Below are 15,560 nucleotides of genomic sequence, written 5' to 3' on the forward strand. Positions count from 1 at the left end.
CCTCGCGAAAGTCGGCCGCAAATTGTAGGAGAAACTTTCGCGAATGTCACAAATCCGAACTGTGTCCTTTCCATCAAATGATTCTGACGGCCGTACATCAGCAACCGCAACATTGCAACACAATGGTCTCCTGAGAATTTTCTTCGAGAATTTCGTTCACATGGAACCACATTTGCGGTGCGCTACCGTCCGTTAATGTCGAGACGTTCAGGAAACCCGTCTCCCGATGCGAAGGGAGGACACTCGTTGTCCAAAAGCAAACTGCAATCTCGCGTCGAACGGAACAAAAGAGCAACCAAACAGCGTTTCTTCAAGTGCAGAAGGGGACGTTGAGACTAACGGACGATACCGCGTCTTCTCTTGAGAAACTGTCGGATTAACACTAGAATCATTAACCAGTCATTGATTTACTTGGAAGATACCGTACCGATAGCCACCTCACACGATAAAACTTTTACGCGTTACTACTGAAAAGAATTAGCGATGAAAGGGCGAAGGAGGTGTGCACACGCGTGCCTTGTGAATGGTATATGTACCTATGCGTGCGTCATGAGTGTGTGTATGTGCGTGACTGCTGTGTGTTTCTCTCTCTCTCTCTCTCTTTCTCCTTCTCTTTTTGAAACATCTCGCATATTTTCCTATTTTCCTTTTATTTAATTATTATCATCACCATGTATATCATTTCCATAATTTCTCTGGAAAAGTTGTTCATTCTCCCCCTTATTTTCCGTTTTTCCTTCCTCCCGTGATCACTTGATAATTTATCTTGTCCACAATATATTCAAAGTACTCCCACATAATCGCAATTATTCTGCACAATACAATAATCGTTAATTATCAATTAATAAAACACGTTTCTCTTTGCTCTCTCATTCTCTCACAATCTCTCCCTCGCATTTATTCGCTCTTACTTTCTCACTCACATTTACTCTCTATTTGCCTTTTCACACTTTCTCTCTCTCTCTCTCTGCCGCTTTCGCACCTCTCGCAATTCCACTCAATCAGAGACAATTATCGATAGATACATATTCGTGGAAGAAACACAACAACGTTCTATAACTTTCCTTTGTTCCCGAGAAAATCTATTAACGGAATATTATGCCAATTACAAAGACAGTACTCGCTAATTACGACATACTTTACGCGATCATCCTGGTCGTGGCGAAGATGCTGCATCGCGTCGAGACGTCAAGGCGAGAATCGTTTAAATGATAATAGACGAAAAATTAAATTACGTAACGTTGAACAAGATTTGCGACCTTTCCTCGCGATAGAAACAATGCAATGGAACGTGGCCTTTCGAACACCTCCACCCGCGGAACGTTGATGTCAAATGCAGTCAATTGACGTGAAGAACGTCGGAAGCGTATTTCCCGAACTTCTTGGAGTAAAAGAAAAAGGAGAAACGGCAACCGAAGCACTCGAATTCGAGCGAGTTTCTGTGCTTGTGGAATGAATTCCCCATTCTAAAGCATTGAGCGGATATTGTTGCTCGATAACGAAGAGCGACTCCGTTACAGCAACAAAGCGAACGTCTAATTGAAACATTCACTCGTACGGGCAAAGAACCTACTCGAAGTGAGAAATATTCATTCTCGCTTTGTCCTAACAAAAGGCGGACCGAAACTAGAAGGGAATGGCAATTTCCTGAAATGTCATAACTCTGAAATTCGAATATTGAGTCAGTCTCTCGAAATATAATTTTACCGAAATATTGGAGTTGTCTCGTTCAACAGCCGGGTGCGTTGCTATTCATGTACTCATTTGAGTACAGCAAGAGTGTACTCAAACAAGTAGTACTCAAACAAATATATATATATATATATAGATTTGTGTGTACTGATCGGGGTAAGTTCCTGCTCGGGAAACGAGTGTTTACTTCGGAAATATTGTTTTTCAAGATAATGTCTTGGTGTTTTGAATCTCGGTGTTACATTTCGCGAAATTAGCCGTTTCCGAATTTTCTACTTTAATGTAAATGGATATGCCCACCTGAATTTCCAACCAACTAATCACTACAATGAAATGAATCGGCCGATCAATTAGTATCAAATTAAATCAATCAATCGATATTAAAACAAATCAAACACAATAAAATTCAAGCTCAGTCTCATTTTACTCAAAGAAATTTCAAAAATTAATTCCGACTTTCATTACGATATCATAAAAAACGCGCTTCATAAAATAATATAAAATAATATAATAATAAACAGGTTCACCGAGTCCCGTAGTATATTATACGATAAACGCCTATATATATCAATCGCACTTGTATGTAATCGCAAAGTGAATTCTCGAGTAAGAACTCTAAATATTGCGACTACGTCACGCGACGACCTGTATGCATATACTGGGTGTTTGAGACCACCCGTACACCCCTTTTTTTCCAAAAACTAAGCATTTTGGAGAAAAACATTTTAGACAAAAATTGTATGATTTCAAGGGGAATATAAAAGAACTATATCGGTTTGTTACAGATGGTGCCATTTTCGAGATATTCACTAATTCACATTACTTTTCTTAAATCCTCAGTTTTTGTCCAAAGTGCTTAGTTTTTGAAAGAAAAAGGTTGTACGGGTGGTCTCAGATACCCAGAATGTACACATACATCATACACACACACACACACACACACACACACACACACACACACACACACAACATATACACGAAAAAATTTAGTTTTTTACGTAATAGAGTCTACAACTATTATAATGAGTAATATACGCAACACGACAAGAGCTGCTCTTTCTCCGACGGAGAGAGAAAACGGAAAAGCTGAAAAGCGATCTCTCTTTTTTTTCCATAGCATTAAAATTCCTCGCGCATCGGATTCTTTTATTATTATAGTATTATCGTGAGTTGTGCATGTATTATGTATGTAAAAAAGTCGTCGACGCTCCAACCGCCTCTTCGTCGCCGTTCATGCAGCATTTTCGCGACTCGGAGAATGCAATATATATATATATATAAATATTGATAATTCGCGAACAAAGCTACGACTCTCCCGTTTGTAGTATTTCAACATACAAGCTGTGTTACAAACTCCGCTGGTCGAAAATAAAACGATTCCACCACCGTCTCGAAAGCAAAGTCGCCAATTCGTTCGTTCGTTCATTCGTACGCTCGTTTGCTCGCCCGCTCGCTCGTTCGTTCGCATTCCCGTTTGGCAAAACAATGTGTGAATCAAAGTCCCTCAGTCAATTGCAAAAATCCAATCGAACGCCTTGTTTTTCTTTTTCTGTCGATCTGACCAACACACGCGAATCCAAATACAGTGTGACGAATTAATGCGTGACTCGCTGCACGACAAGAATCCGAGAGGAGAAATGTTTTTAGAAGTTTCCCTTTCCTCCCTCGGATTCGGCGCAGAGCAAAATGGGATCTGTGTGTGTGCAAGGGAAAGAAAAATTCCGTGCTATTCTCGTATGTTCATTAAGCAAATATATTGATGTAGTAAAACATTTGATATAATACAGTTATTTGGAAATAAACATAATAATGGATGGAAAGAGAAATGTCGTAAACGATGCGTCGTCGATATTACAATCGAGAGAATAGAAAGATATAAGATCAAATAAAAAATAAAAAAAAAGTAACGCGTATAAGGAGGAGAGAGAAGGGTGAAGTAGAAGAAGAAGAAACTAATACAATCGAATGAAAAAAAAAAAAATCGGGACAATCGCAAATCGCGACATTAAATCCTCGAGTCCTACGGAAACAATCGAGCGATTAAAAAGATTAGTATGCCGCCGATGAGTACTCGACGAATTATAGAAAAATGGAAGTGTCGTGTCTTGAACTAACTTAATGATTCAGCCTACAACGCGACGAATAGGCTTATAAACACAAAGAATACCTCGTTTACAGTAAATAGTAATAACCACGGTTCACACCGCTTTCGTATTTCGTCTTCGCGAAGAACCCCCGCCCTTTGCTTTCTATTTTCTTTTTTCCATTTTTTCTTCTCTCTATCTTCCTTCCTTCCTTCCTTCCTTCCTTCCTTTCGTTCTATCTTTTCTTATGATGCTACGAGTACGAGAAGGGAAGAACTTGTCGCGGGTATGCTGTACGCGCGCACACACATACACATACACACACGCACACACATGCTCTATATATTTGTCTAGCGTGAAAAAAAATGTGGAACGCGTTTCCCGCGTTAATAAAATAGAAACTAATCAAAATTACGGCCGGTCTCTTCTGAAAATTCCGTAACCCCGCGGAAAACTCGTCGAAGAGTTGCACTTCTACGTTACAGCGTCAGTCTCTGCTGCTCGCTTCCCTCGTCCTCGCTCTCCCTCTTTCATTCTCTCATTCTCTCTCTCTCTCTCTCTCTCTCTCTCTCTCTCTCTCTCTCTCTCTCTCTCTCTCTCTCTCTCTCTCCCTCTCCCTCTCCCTAGCACGCATCGTACTCGTACCTCGCCCTACAACAACATGTATGCCAATGAAATTACAGCGTTTTACAAATTTTTATAAGAAATACATAACGTACCTTGTAAAGCACTGTAGTCAGTGGATAAAAATGGACATTTTTATTCACTGACTAGACAAATTCAAAGCTATTATGACTGTTCAAGAAGGCTATTATGTCGAGCCGTACACGGTTGTAGACAGAAATTGTGTGAGTTTCAGAACGTATCCATCTTGTGAGATTTCTCCCAATAGGCAAGTCAGATTCTAAAAATCACGAAATATTACGAATGATCTTTCCGTCTACGAGCTTCTTTTCATCAACCAGAGTATTTACTTCGATGAAACTAAACGTTCAAAGAAAGAAAATGAAAGGAAAAGTAAGAGAGAACGCGTATAGGAGAGAGAGGGAGAGCGGAAGGGAAGAGGAGAGAAAGAAAGAGAGTGCACGACTGACACGATGCATCAATCAATGTCGAACAATGTTGAAAGTTTAGTCGAGAGCTATCCCGAGTCCGTGCTTCCTTGAGAAAAACTGATGACATGCGCAGGTAGAAGTCACGGAATTGTCGTGAGCTCGATAATTCCTTCATCTCTCTCTCTCTCTCTCTCTCTCTCTCTCTCTCTCTCTCTCTCTCTCTCTCTCTCTCTCTCTCTTTCTTTTTGCTTTCGGTTCATTCAAAATGAACGTTGCTCTTGTACAGATGAGTAGAGTATTAAATCCTGGAGAAGTAACAGACTTCTACACGTTGTTCTTGTCAAACGGCGAGCGATGCATGATTGATACATCGTCGAGCGATCGTCTGAAGACAATTTTCTGGGCTCCAAAAGATTGCGATGCCATTCTCACGGACTACGCTCTCTAGCTGAAGAAGTCAGGTCGACTCGGAGTCGACGAAGCGCGGAAGAGTAAGCTCCCCGGGCCGCGAGTGCCCGGCCGGCGGTCCTGAGCGCGAGAAGAAAAAACTTCCGGGACTGCGACTTCACAATTTAGTTGTCGTTTAGTGTCCAACTATATTTGGCTTCATCTTGATTTCATGTGATCCATGTATCAAAACGCATTCTCTATTTGGGAGGAAGAGAGAGAGAGAGAGAGAGAGAGAGAGAGAGAGAGAGAGAGAGAGAGAGAGAGAGAGAGAGAGAGAGAGAGAGAGAGAGAGAGAGAGAGAAAGAAACTCGTACAAACGTAAAACATAAGAATGCATTTATGCACACACACACACGTACGCACACATTATTAAATGCACACAAGAGCAAGATATACACGCACATGCGCGTGTTCTTCAACTCTCAACATCATCCTTTTTCTTTCTCTCTCTTTCGCTCGCTCACACGCTCTTTCAGTCATTATCCCAGAATTCCCTCTATCTCTCTCTTTCTCTTTCTCTCTCTCTCTTTCTCTCTCTCTCTCTCTCTCTCTCTCTCTTTCTTTCTCTCAATGCACTTTTTCCTCCATATACTTTCATCTTTCTCACTCATTCTTTCTTTCTCGCAAGGACAATCTCCTCGAGTACTTCGGAAGCAGCGGACAGAATTTCGAGGCGCGCACGCACGTCCACGCGCGCGGGACGCAGCTCCCCCGGGCGCGAACGCATGTGTTACAATTGCAACATCATATAAGTGTGTGTATGTGTGTACAGATCTAACTCGATCTCTCGGGCGGTCTCTATAAAGTTCTCGTCGTCGTCGTCGTCGTCGTCGTAGTATAATGAGAGTGTGTGTGTACACGTGTATATGTATGCGTGTGTGTCATCGTGTGTGAATGGCTAATCATATTATCATCATCATCTTGTCATCGTCGCCGTAATAATAATATCGCATCATCGTATCATCAAAGGGATAGGGAAGGGATAGGGAACAAAATTAGAGAACGTATCGGAGGATGACGGTATTGGTAGTGGTGATTGGTTGAATGAATGAATGAATGAATGAATGAATGAATGAATGAATGAATGATTAATCGATTGTGATGATTGGTGTTGTTTCTGTTTCCTGTAATGATGGCGGTGGTAGTTGTGATGGTTTGGTGATGGTGGTGGTGGTGGTGGTAGTGGTGATGGTGGTGGTGGTAGTGGTGGTTGTAGTGGCGGTAGTGGTGGTGGTGGTGGTGGTGGTGGTGGTGATGATGGAAGTGGTGGTGTTTGGTGTTGTGGTGGTGCGGGCGTAGCTGTGAGGTGTTTTTTTTTCTGTTTTTTTTCCTCATCTGTTACTCTGTTTCTTTTCCATTTCTTTTTTTCTCGCTTTCTTTCTTTCTCTCATTTAAGGGGTTCAAGGTCAACGGGGACTCGGGGCGGGCGGGCTCGGTCGGGGGTCGGGCTCGCTCACTATGCTGTGTGGTAATCCGGTCAGGCCGGCGGTGGGGGGCGCTGCCGCGGGACCGCCGCCGGCCCCACCGCCGCCGCCTACCGTTGGACCCGCGGGGCCCTGCGGCCCGCCAGCGCCGCCGCCGGCACCGCCCGCCGACGAGTTGGGCCCGCCGCCACCGGCCCCGCCGCCGCCGCCTCCGCCGCCGACGACGGAATGCCCGCCGGGTGGTGGGGGCGCTGAATCGTGAGGAGTCGTTGAGTGCGCCTGTTGCACGGGTAGTGCGCCAGCATAGTATCCGCCGTTGATCCCCTCGGGGTAGCTGCTGGAGAAAGCGAAAACACAATCATGGTAGTCCCTCGACAAATTTGTGCAGTTTTGTGCGTTTTTTTTACTTTTTTTTGGTTCTACACACACACACACAGCGCGTGCACAGCGCGCCGCTGTTTGGTTTTTCGGTTTTTTTTGTTTGTTTTTGTTTATACTTTGTTTGGCGAAGTGTGTAGCTTCCCAATTCGAGTGTTTTGTGATCGATTGGCTCTAGGAGCAGTAGTGGTCCTTGCGACGCGCGAACAGGAAGGAGGAACACACAGGTAGACTTTCTCTTTAAGAGAATTCGTCTGTTTCGCTTCGCACACCGTAGCAAATTGTCTCGTCTACCGCGTTTTCGTTTTACCGTCCGTTCGATCGTGCGTTTTTTCGTTTTATTACTGTTTTTTTATGTTTCGCTACACACATTCTCGCGCTCGGGCTATTCGGGCTCGAGAGAGAGTGATTCCATTTCCGCGCAATCGCAGATAACAACGGAAGGCTAACATCTGCTTGAAAATCCGTTTCTGCAAAAATTACGATATCTATTTCGCGGTGCAGTGAGAAATGTTAAAAGAGAGAGAGGAATGTATTATATATGGTGTGTCAAAAAGAGAGAGCAAGATGCAATTGCGTCGACGCAATTGCGTATACAGTGTACCGCCGGTATTATGGGGCACCTTGTATACAAGCTGTTTCTTGCATATACATGTGTATATATATATACACACACACAAACATATATGCACGAAACGACAAAAGAAATTACAACCGTCTACGTCTTCGGCACATTTCTTCTTCTCAAACGAAGACGAAGACTTTGAACTTTACATCTTTTTCTATAATTTTTCTCTTGAATTTAGACTGGGGTTGGGAAGGGGATGCAAAAAGGCGTTTACCCTTACCCGGTCGAAGACAGGAAGTACTCCTTGTTCACGCAGTTCCGCAGGCAATCGGGAATGCGACCGACTATTGCTCGTCGGATCTCACTGGCCGCCATTTCACGTAATTCAGTGCAGCTGGCATCACTGTAGAATGCGGCATGTGGTGTGCAAAGAAGATTGGGCGCATCTTTCAATGGACCTGCGTTTTACACGTTACAACATTGTAAGTATCGCGGACGATCGACAGATAAACTGATAAACGGATGGACATGTAAGGACAATAACCTCCGACGTGCGTTGTATCGAGTCTGATTGCAAATTCGCCATTAAGACTATTTACATTTACTTGTATGGAGATTAAAGCAAATGTTATAATTTATATATATATATATATATATATATATATGTTTCTCTCTACGTATTAAAATAATATATTTATATACTACTACATATTTAACATTCAAGTATTGAGAAACTTTATATCGAGATACATACTTTACACAATTTTACACATACACTTTGAGCAATACAAATTTAAAGAAAAAATATATATAATCAAAACAACATAAATTTTCTACTTTTTCCTTGTTCATATTGTCATCAAAAACCCTTCTAAAGTATTATAATTGATATGAACGCAAGTATTATAATTTATATATATTAATATATCTCTTATTTAGTACTCATTAAAACTTGATATGCAGATATTAATTTTTACAAACATAATTTTGCTTTAAGAACGATAAAAAAACGAACTTGAATAAAAAAAAAAACTTGATAATTTGTGTGTGGACAACATATAAATTTCAAATTTCTCTTTTGCACATTTTGCACAAAACTTTTATAAGAAAATTAAGTATTATATAATATTAATATATTACAATATATATGTATATATATGTGTGTATATATATATATATTAATATTGTTTTATACTCAAGTATTAAAATTTTATATAAAAATATAAATTTGCGCACATATATGGTCTTATTTTAAGCAAAATAAATAAAAAATACATAATGTAAAGAAAATAAATTTCGTATTTCTTTTTTGCTCACCTGACACGATACAACACATGTCTCTGGCGTTCTTTTGTTTGCCGGTTTTCTCAAGCCATATCAAGGAAAGCATCGAGGAATGCGTAACATTTTTACCTACCTATATCACGGGTCGAGGACAGGATGAGGCTTGGGAAAGGTAAAGGGAAACATTATTCGAATGAAAGACGAGGGGGGTTAGGCATGGACAGATAAGACTCACATTGCGCGGACTGACCCTGAAAGACGTTGTACGGCTCGTTTTCGTGGACGTCTAATGCCGCAGCGCGGATTCTACCCTGTTTGAGCGCCCCGGCTAGCGCGTCATCGTCCACTAGACCACCTCGCGCTGTATTGACTAAAAATGCTCCTGGTCTCATCTACAACACGTGGTAAGATGCGTATCAAGATCGTTATTCTCGTTGAACCGTTCAATCGTCTCGTGTAAACAACGAAATTGTTTTCTAAAATTCGTTCCATCATGATTGCCCTGACACATACCTGTTTGATAGTGAATTCGTTTATTAGATGATGATTGTGTTCATTCAAGGTACAGTGTAGAGATACACAGTCTGATTGGAATAGCAAATCCTGAAACATAATCGAGAAACCTCTAGTCAATCGAAAAATCAATCAAATAACATTTCATTCGACGATCATGTTTATATTATCTATTTCTTCGTTTATATATATATATATATATTTTTTTTTTCGTCGCCTATTGCTATTTTTATCATCTTTTATTTTTTTATTATTTGCTATTTTCTCTTCTACTTTCCTCGTGATCATACTTATTTATTACGTTACTGAAAGGTTAATAATGATTGATTTCGTAACGAGTCACAACCGAGATCTCCCGACTTCGCAATACAGAATCGATAAGATAATGGACCAAGTGGAAGTGCCGAAATTACTACAAGCAGGTCACGAATCGCTTTAAGTAAATTAAAAAGATCCAATACCACGGGAGCAGCAATCTTTCAACGTAAATTCTGAGATAATTTCCAGTGAGTTTACAACGTATACACTAACCACTTGTTGTTTCAGCACTTTAGACAAAGTCACATTGCAAGAAACTGGCGAGATACGAACCTGTAGCGTGTAAACCCTGGTGAGACCTAGCGACTTCTCGATTCCGTCCGGCAAGTAGGGATCATAAAAAATGACGGTGAAGCCAAAAGCTTTGGCACGCAACGCTACCGCTGATCCGATCCTGCCTAATCCAACTATACCCAGAGTATCGCCCCGTATCCTTGCACATCCGGTTGCCGCTTCTCTTACCTGAAAAGCACGGGAAGGTTAATACATATAAGTCCAATTTGCCTCTAACTTAACTCTAATTTGATTTTACCGAAGAAATGTAGCAAACGGATTTAATCAGTGGATTACACACAAACTTTCACGTAAATTTCACGTAACTCTAATAACATTAAATGCAGCGTCAGCACAATGTAGTCTCTACTAATTACTACGTTAGAAGTTGCTAATTTAATTAAGCAACATTTTTCCGGCACTGAGCCGGATCACTTTTGGAAAAACATGGGAATTTTAGGCAAATGGCGCGTAAAAGAAAATGTAAACAGACAAACGTAAACTAAAACTGGAGCGGTAAATAATTTGACAGTTTGTATTCAAAAATTATTGATATCATATAAGAATATTGTGTTTAAATATGCTCGACTGTGATCGGTCGATTCATTTATTGCTCACGAATGAGTTTTTAGGTTTTCCCCCCGTGTTTATGTACATCCTTTCTTGATTAAGATCGAATGTATGTTCCGTGTATAAACACATACACGACTTTTTACGTGACTACATAGATAAACTCTAAGATCCATACTTGTTCTGGTCCTGTGAATTTCTTGCCCTCGCGCACCATGTTTGCCAGCCAGTACGTGCGCCGATAGAGATTTAGAATGAGGCAGAGGGTGGTGTCAGCTACTTCTTCGACACCATAGCCAGGCACATTGCACACAGCGATGCCAAGCTCGCCCGCTGCTTTGACATCGATATTATCGACTCCTGAGCCGATTCTTACGATGATCCGTAACGTCTTGAACTTCTCCAGGTCCTCCTTCGTCAAAATGATGGTGTGCCACATTAACGCACCTACCGCCTCGTTTAGTACCTACGAGAAAACCGAATTATATCAATGCTCTGCAGTGTACTTGTTCATTTTGTTCATGAGAGAAGAAAACATCACGATGACAACAATTTGCTTTGACAGTCACATGGATTGAACGTTGAAGAGGAACATGAGATGCATGTGAAATATAGGAGGTGAGATAAAACCAAGAACAAAATTATGTTGAATTCAAACATAAACCCAGTTATCTTATTTTAACACAGCTTCCAAGAGTAAGAGCAACACAAATACATTAAAACTCATGACATTCCCCTCACAAAGATACTTCAAAATATGTATCTCAAGCTGCGTATGAGAAATGCTTCAAGAGAAGGATGTAGTCTTCCCAAGTTTGAGAACAGTCGCTATCTTTGAGGCATACTCTGCTTCCGAGATACATATTCCTGACCATGTGCTTGAGAAAACTGCATGATGAACTTGCAGCGCAGGATCACTACATTTTCCAGGGTACAATGAAACAATGTGGAAGGAACAAATGATACCTTTTCGTGAATCTCTGAGGTGGATTGAGCGTCGCAGAATGCCACCGTCGCAACATCCTTCAGAATGGGCATCTCAATCGAGCAGTCCCGTCCATCGAGCAACGCCACTAACGGTCGCGTCTGAATTGGTCCGTTCTGGATCGGACCCCTCAGGTTCTCCATACGAGGGCGTTTGGACATCATCTTCCGTTTGTCCATCGGTCAGACAGCCCCCCCTATTTTTATAGTTTTCACTTGCGCTCTCAGTGTCACTAACCAACCCCAGTGTCACTCCTTCGGCACGTTGCTGTTGCTTCTGCTTCTTCCTCTTTCTCTTCTTTTTCTTCTGCTGCTGCTGCTGCTGCTCCACCACCTCGTCCTCGCGTCCCGCAGCAGAGGCGGCAAGCGACACGAGTCTCAGGACGAGTACAACGGCACTCGCTGCGGTAATGCAAGAGATACTCGCAAGCGGCACGCGTGTTACAGTCCAAATACAACAACAACGACGATTCCGCACTCGCTTCCCTTTTATGCTTTGTCACACAAATTGCTTCTGTAACACTGGCTGCTGGTCGGTCTTTGGGCAGGGACCGCCGAATCTCCAACGCATCACGGCTCAGTGGACACCGTCTCCTGGAAGACAAAGGTCAACGTTAATCCAAGCAGCTTGACAGCACGACATCCATACATACATATATACATATAATATCTATCAAATAGTACAGCCAGATAAAAAGAGATATCACGGGTAATGTATGAAAAAATTTCAAAACGCACACAGCCAACAGTCGCACGCACATACACATCACACATACATATACATACAAAAGCTCTATCACGCGGCGACGCACCTGGTAACTCTCATTTACACAAAGGCAACGCAAACGAGCTAGAGTGCAGCGGCGACACGGTGAGTAAACGATTGTCGCCGCCGTTTGCACGACTCGCACTTTTTTCTCACATACACACACACACACACAACACACACACACATACGTGCACAGTCGAGAGATAAAGAGGCAACTCGCGCGAGAGGATCGAAACGCTCTCGCCGAGTATTCCTGATAAAAACACACATCGCATCGTGGTGCCATCGACGACGACGACGACGACGCGCGTGCGATCCAAGGTCTGCTCCCGCTGCATCTGCACCTTCTGCACCCGAAATCAAACCGAATACAATAGCCGGCCGCATGATTGGGAGAAACGCGGGCAGGAGCAGAATCCATAGTAGAGGACGCAGCTGCCATGGGGAAAACAGACCTGTCGTGGTTCGTCATGGATGGCGTTCGTTCTCTTCGCGGCTGACGGCAGGACGCTGTTTCATTCTCTTTCCCTTTCTTTCTTTCTATCTCTCTCTTTCTCTCTCTCTCTCTCTCTCTCTCTCTCTGCCGCGCGCACGGTGGCGTCGCGTTCGAGATGACGCTCTTCGCCTTAACCTATATCCGCGCACGAGCGTGAGCGAGCTTCGTCGTTACGTTTTCTCTCTCATTCTCTCTCTCTCTCTCTCTCTCTCTCTTCTCTCTCTTTCTTTCGGTATCCGGATGTACGAGTACACGTATCCGTCGACAAGTGACACGAAGAAAAGAAGCGTCACAACTCGGCGGAACGCCACTTCGCCTCGCTCTCTCGCGCTCGCTCTCTCTCTCTTTCTCTCTCTTTCTCTCTCTCTCTCTCTCTCTCTCTCTCTCTCTCGGACCGCGCTTCTTTTTGGAGGTTACCTTGAAACGCGCCGGCTTAACCTGCGCAGTGCACGCGTCTACCACGAACGCGGAATCCGGCCGCGCTCTCGCTCGGTGCGTTGGCCGCCTTAGCTTTAGCGGCTACGGGAAAACCAAAGAACACGACAACGATGACAACGACAACGCTGCTACGACGACGCGCGGAAGACTCGCGACGCGAGGGTGGGGGGCACGGACGCGATGGAGAGCGCGAAAAACGCCGGGAAACGCCAAGAGAGGTATAACACGCACGTACATACACGCGCACGCACATACGCACGCGACGTGGAGAGAAGAGGAGGCGCTCACGTAGTTTCTAGATATACGCGGCGATCGCTGCGCCGAGAGACGAGACGAGACGAGAGCTCGCTCTCGCGCTGCTCTTTCTCTTTCTCGTTCTTATTCGCTCGCGCACTCGCTCGCTCGCTCGCTCGCTCGCTTTACTGCGCTGGGGCTAACGTTTTCGGCAGCGTTAATAGCGAGCGTCATTCTCTCTTTCTCTCTCGCTTCGCTCTCGTGGACATCGCTCCCTCTCTCTCGCTCGTTCGCTCTTTCGCTCGCTCGCTCGCGGGAGCGCGCGAGCCAACGCGCGACGTTTCCGACCCGTTTTCGGCGGCGATTGGAAACCAATCACTCCGTCGCCCGCTGCTCTCCCCGGCTGCCCTTCGGTCATTCTCATCGTCCTATCCGCGCACTCCGCGCACTACACTTTCTCGACTCTTCTTTCTCGGCGTGCAGAGTGCAGCGCGCATGAGTCATGTTATATATCGGAACACCGATGGATTATCGCCGGTCGCGTTGACGATTACATTGCCGAGGATGACTGAACACCGTGCGACGGACGTATTTATGTAATGCGAATGTCGCCCGCGAATTACATTTCTGCACGCGAGGTCTGTACACTCGGTGGAAGAAAGGCCATGAGAGCCTGTGCATCTACTCCTGATGAGTTTCAAAACGCGCCAAGAAATTTGCATCGTTATTGAGAAAGAAAACGCGACTTTTATTTAGTCACCGAACGCGCTCGGAAATTCATCGAGGTGAGAATGTCACAACGTTCCTGCCGTCGGATGTAAACCGCGCGTGCGAGTTGCATAAATAAGATCCCCCCCCCCACTCCTCCATATAGTGACACTTTTTATTTTCGGTCATTTTTATTTTCGCATCTAAATATCCATTTATATCCATATCGTGTTGATCGTTAATCAATTATTATTAATCACGATGTACATGGAATTTCAAAACGGCCACTTTTTCGGATGCGGTTCGAAACGCAGCGAATACTCGATAAGAAAGAACTTCACGTCCGTGAATCACCCGGAAACAAATCTTCTCGTTGGATTATCGGATGCGTTTCGAAATACGTTCCAAAAAATGGTTCACACGCTTGGAAACTCGTCGGCGTGCTGGATGTGATACGATGCTTGCCCGAAAATTCCCAAAATTTCGTCGTCATGCCAGAGGGAGCTGCGCTGCAATTTGTGAAGCTCAAGGCTACGCGAGCGAGAGCGATTGCGGGTTAAAAGAATCGCGAGTGGAGAGGCAGGTATCGCGCGTCAATCGCCGCGAATGAGATCGAATAAAGCCGAATCAGAGCGTAACCTAACATTATTCCCAAACTTTGTGTCAATGAGTGAGTGAGTGAGTGAGTGAGTGAGAGAGAGAGTGAGTAAGAGAGTGAGTGAGTGAGAGAATGAGTGAGTGAGTGAGAGAGGGACACACACACATCGTACGTAGTTATATATGTGCACGGTTGAATAGCGTGACGCGCATCGAGTTACGCACGTAATTTGGGACGTGCGATAAGCGGATGGTGTGGCGCGTCCCGAAACGTGCGTAACTCCCAGCGTAAAGGCATCCGTGACGCCGAACGCGACACACTCGGTCAGTCTTGTTGAATGGATTGAAGAAAGCGAGGAGAGCCATGTCACGTGGCGCCCTCGCTGGAACAACGGACACGCTGCCGCCGCAATTGCCGCACGACGGGCACAGAGACGCGCGCACACATGCATGCATATAAAGGAGCGCGCGCGCGCACACACATACACACACACACACACACTCTTTGATAAAGATCTCTCTTTGGAGCGAACGAGCGAGAGAAGACGGACATACAAGGGCTAAGACTTCGGGTTCTCTCTCTCTCTCTCTCTCTCTCTCTCTCTCTCTCTCTCTCTCTCTCTCTCTCTCTCTCTCTCTCTCTCTCTCTCTCTCTCTCTCTCTCTCTCTCTCTCTCTCTCTCTCTCTCTCTCTCTCTCTCTCTCTCTTTCTCCCGTCAACTTTAT

The 15,560-nt window shown here is 44.0% G+C and overlaps 1 protein-coding gene across 6 annotated transcripts in view; it reads right to left on the minus strand.

The window, feature by feature from the left end:
• Positions 1–15,560, minus strand: part of CtBP (C-terminal binding protein) — a 48,263-nt gene that overhangs the window by 3,075 nt on the left and 29,628 nt on the right. The window contains exons 1-8 of one of the 6 annotated variants that reach the window (XM_025301755.1): positions 13,276–13,553; positions 11,576–12,187; positions 10,788–11,075; positions 10,040–10,228; positions 9,449–9,538; positions 9,171–9,327; positions 7,932–8,109; positions 6,688–7,042 (exon numbers count right to left, since the gene is read on the minus strand). In XM_025301755.1, the coding sequence (XP_025157540.1) occupies positions 6,688–7,042; positions 7,932–8,109; positions 9,171–9,327; positions 9,449–9,538; positions 10,040–10,228; positions 10,788–11,075; positions 11,576–11,773 (1,455 nt within the window). In that variant the 5' untranslated portion in view covers positions 11,774–12,187; positions 13,276–13,553. Of the gene's footprint in view, positions 1–6,038; positions 7,043–7,102; positions 7,554–7,931; positions 8,110–9,170; positions 9,328–9,448; positions 9,539–10,039; positions 10,229–10,787; positions 11,076–11,575; positions 12,188–13,275; positions 13,554–15,560 lie in introns of those variants that run through there. The other 5 variants (XM_025301757.1, XM_025301754.1, XM_025301756.1 and 2 more) reach the window with 5 other exon arrangements.

The sequence above is a fragment of the Harpegnathos saltator genome, unplaced genomic scaffold (assembly GCF_003227715.2).
Source record: "Harpegnathos saltator strain DR-91 unplaced genomic scaffold, Hsal_v8.6 scaffold45, whole genome shotgun sequence".
In the NCBI taxonomy this organism is placed as follows: Eukaryota; Metazoa; Arthropoda; class Insecta; order Hymenoptera; family Formicidae; genus Harpegnathos; species Harpegnathos saltator.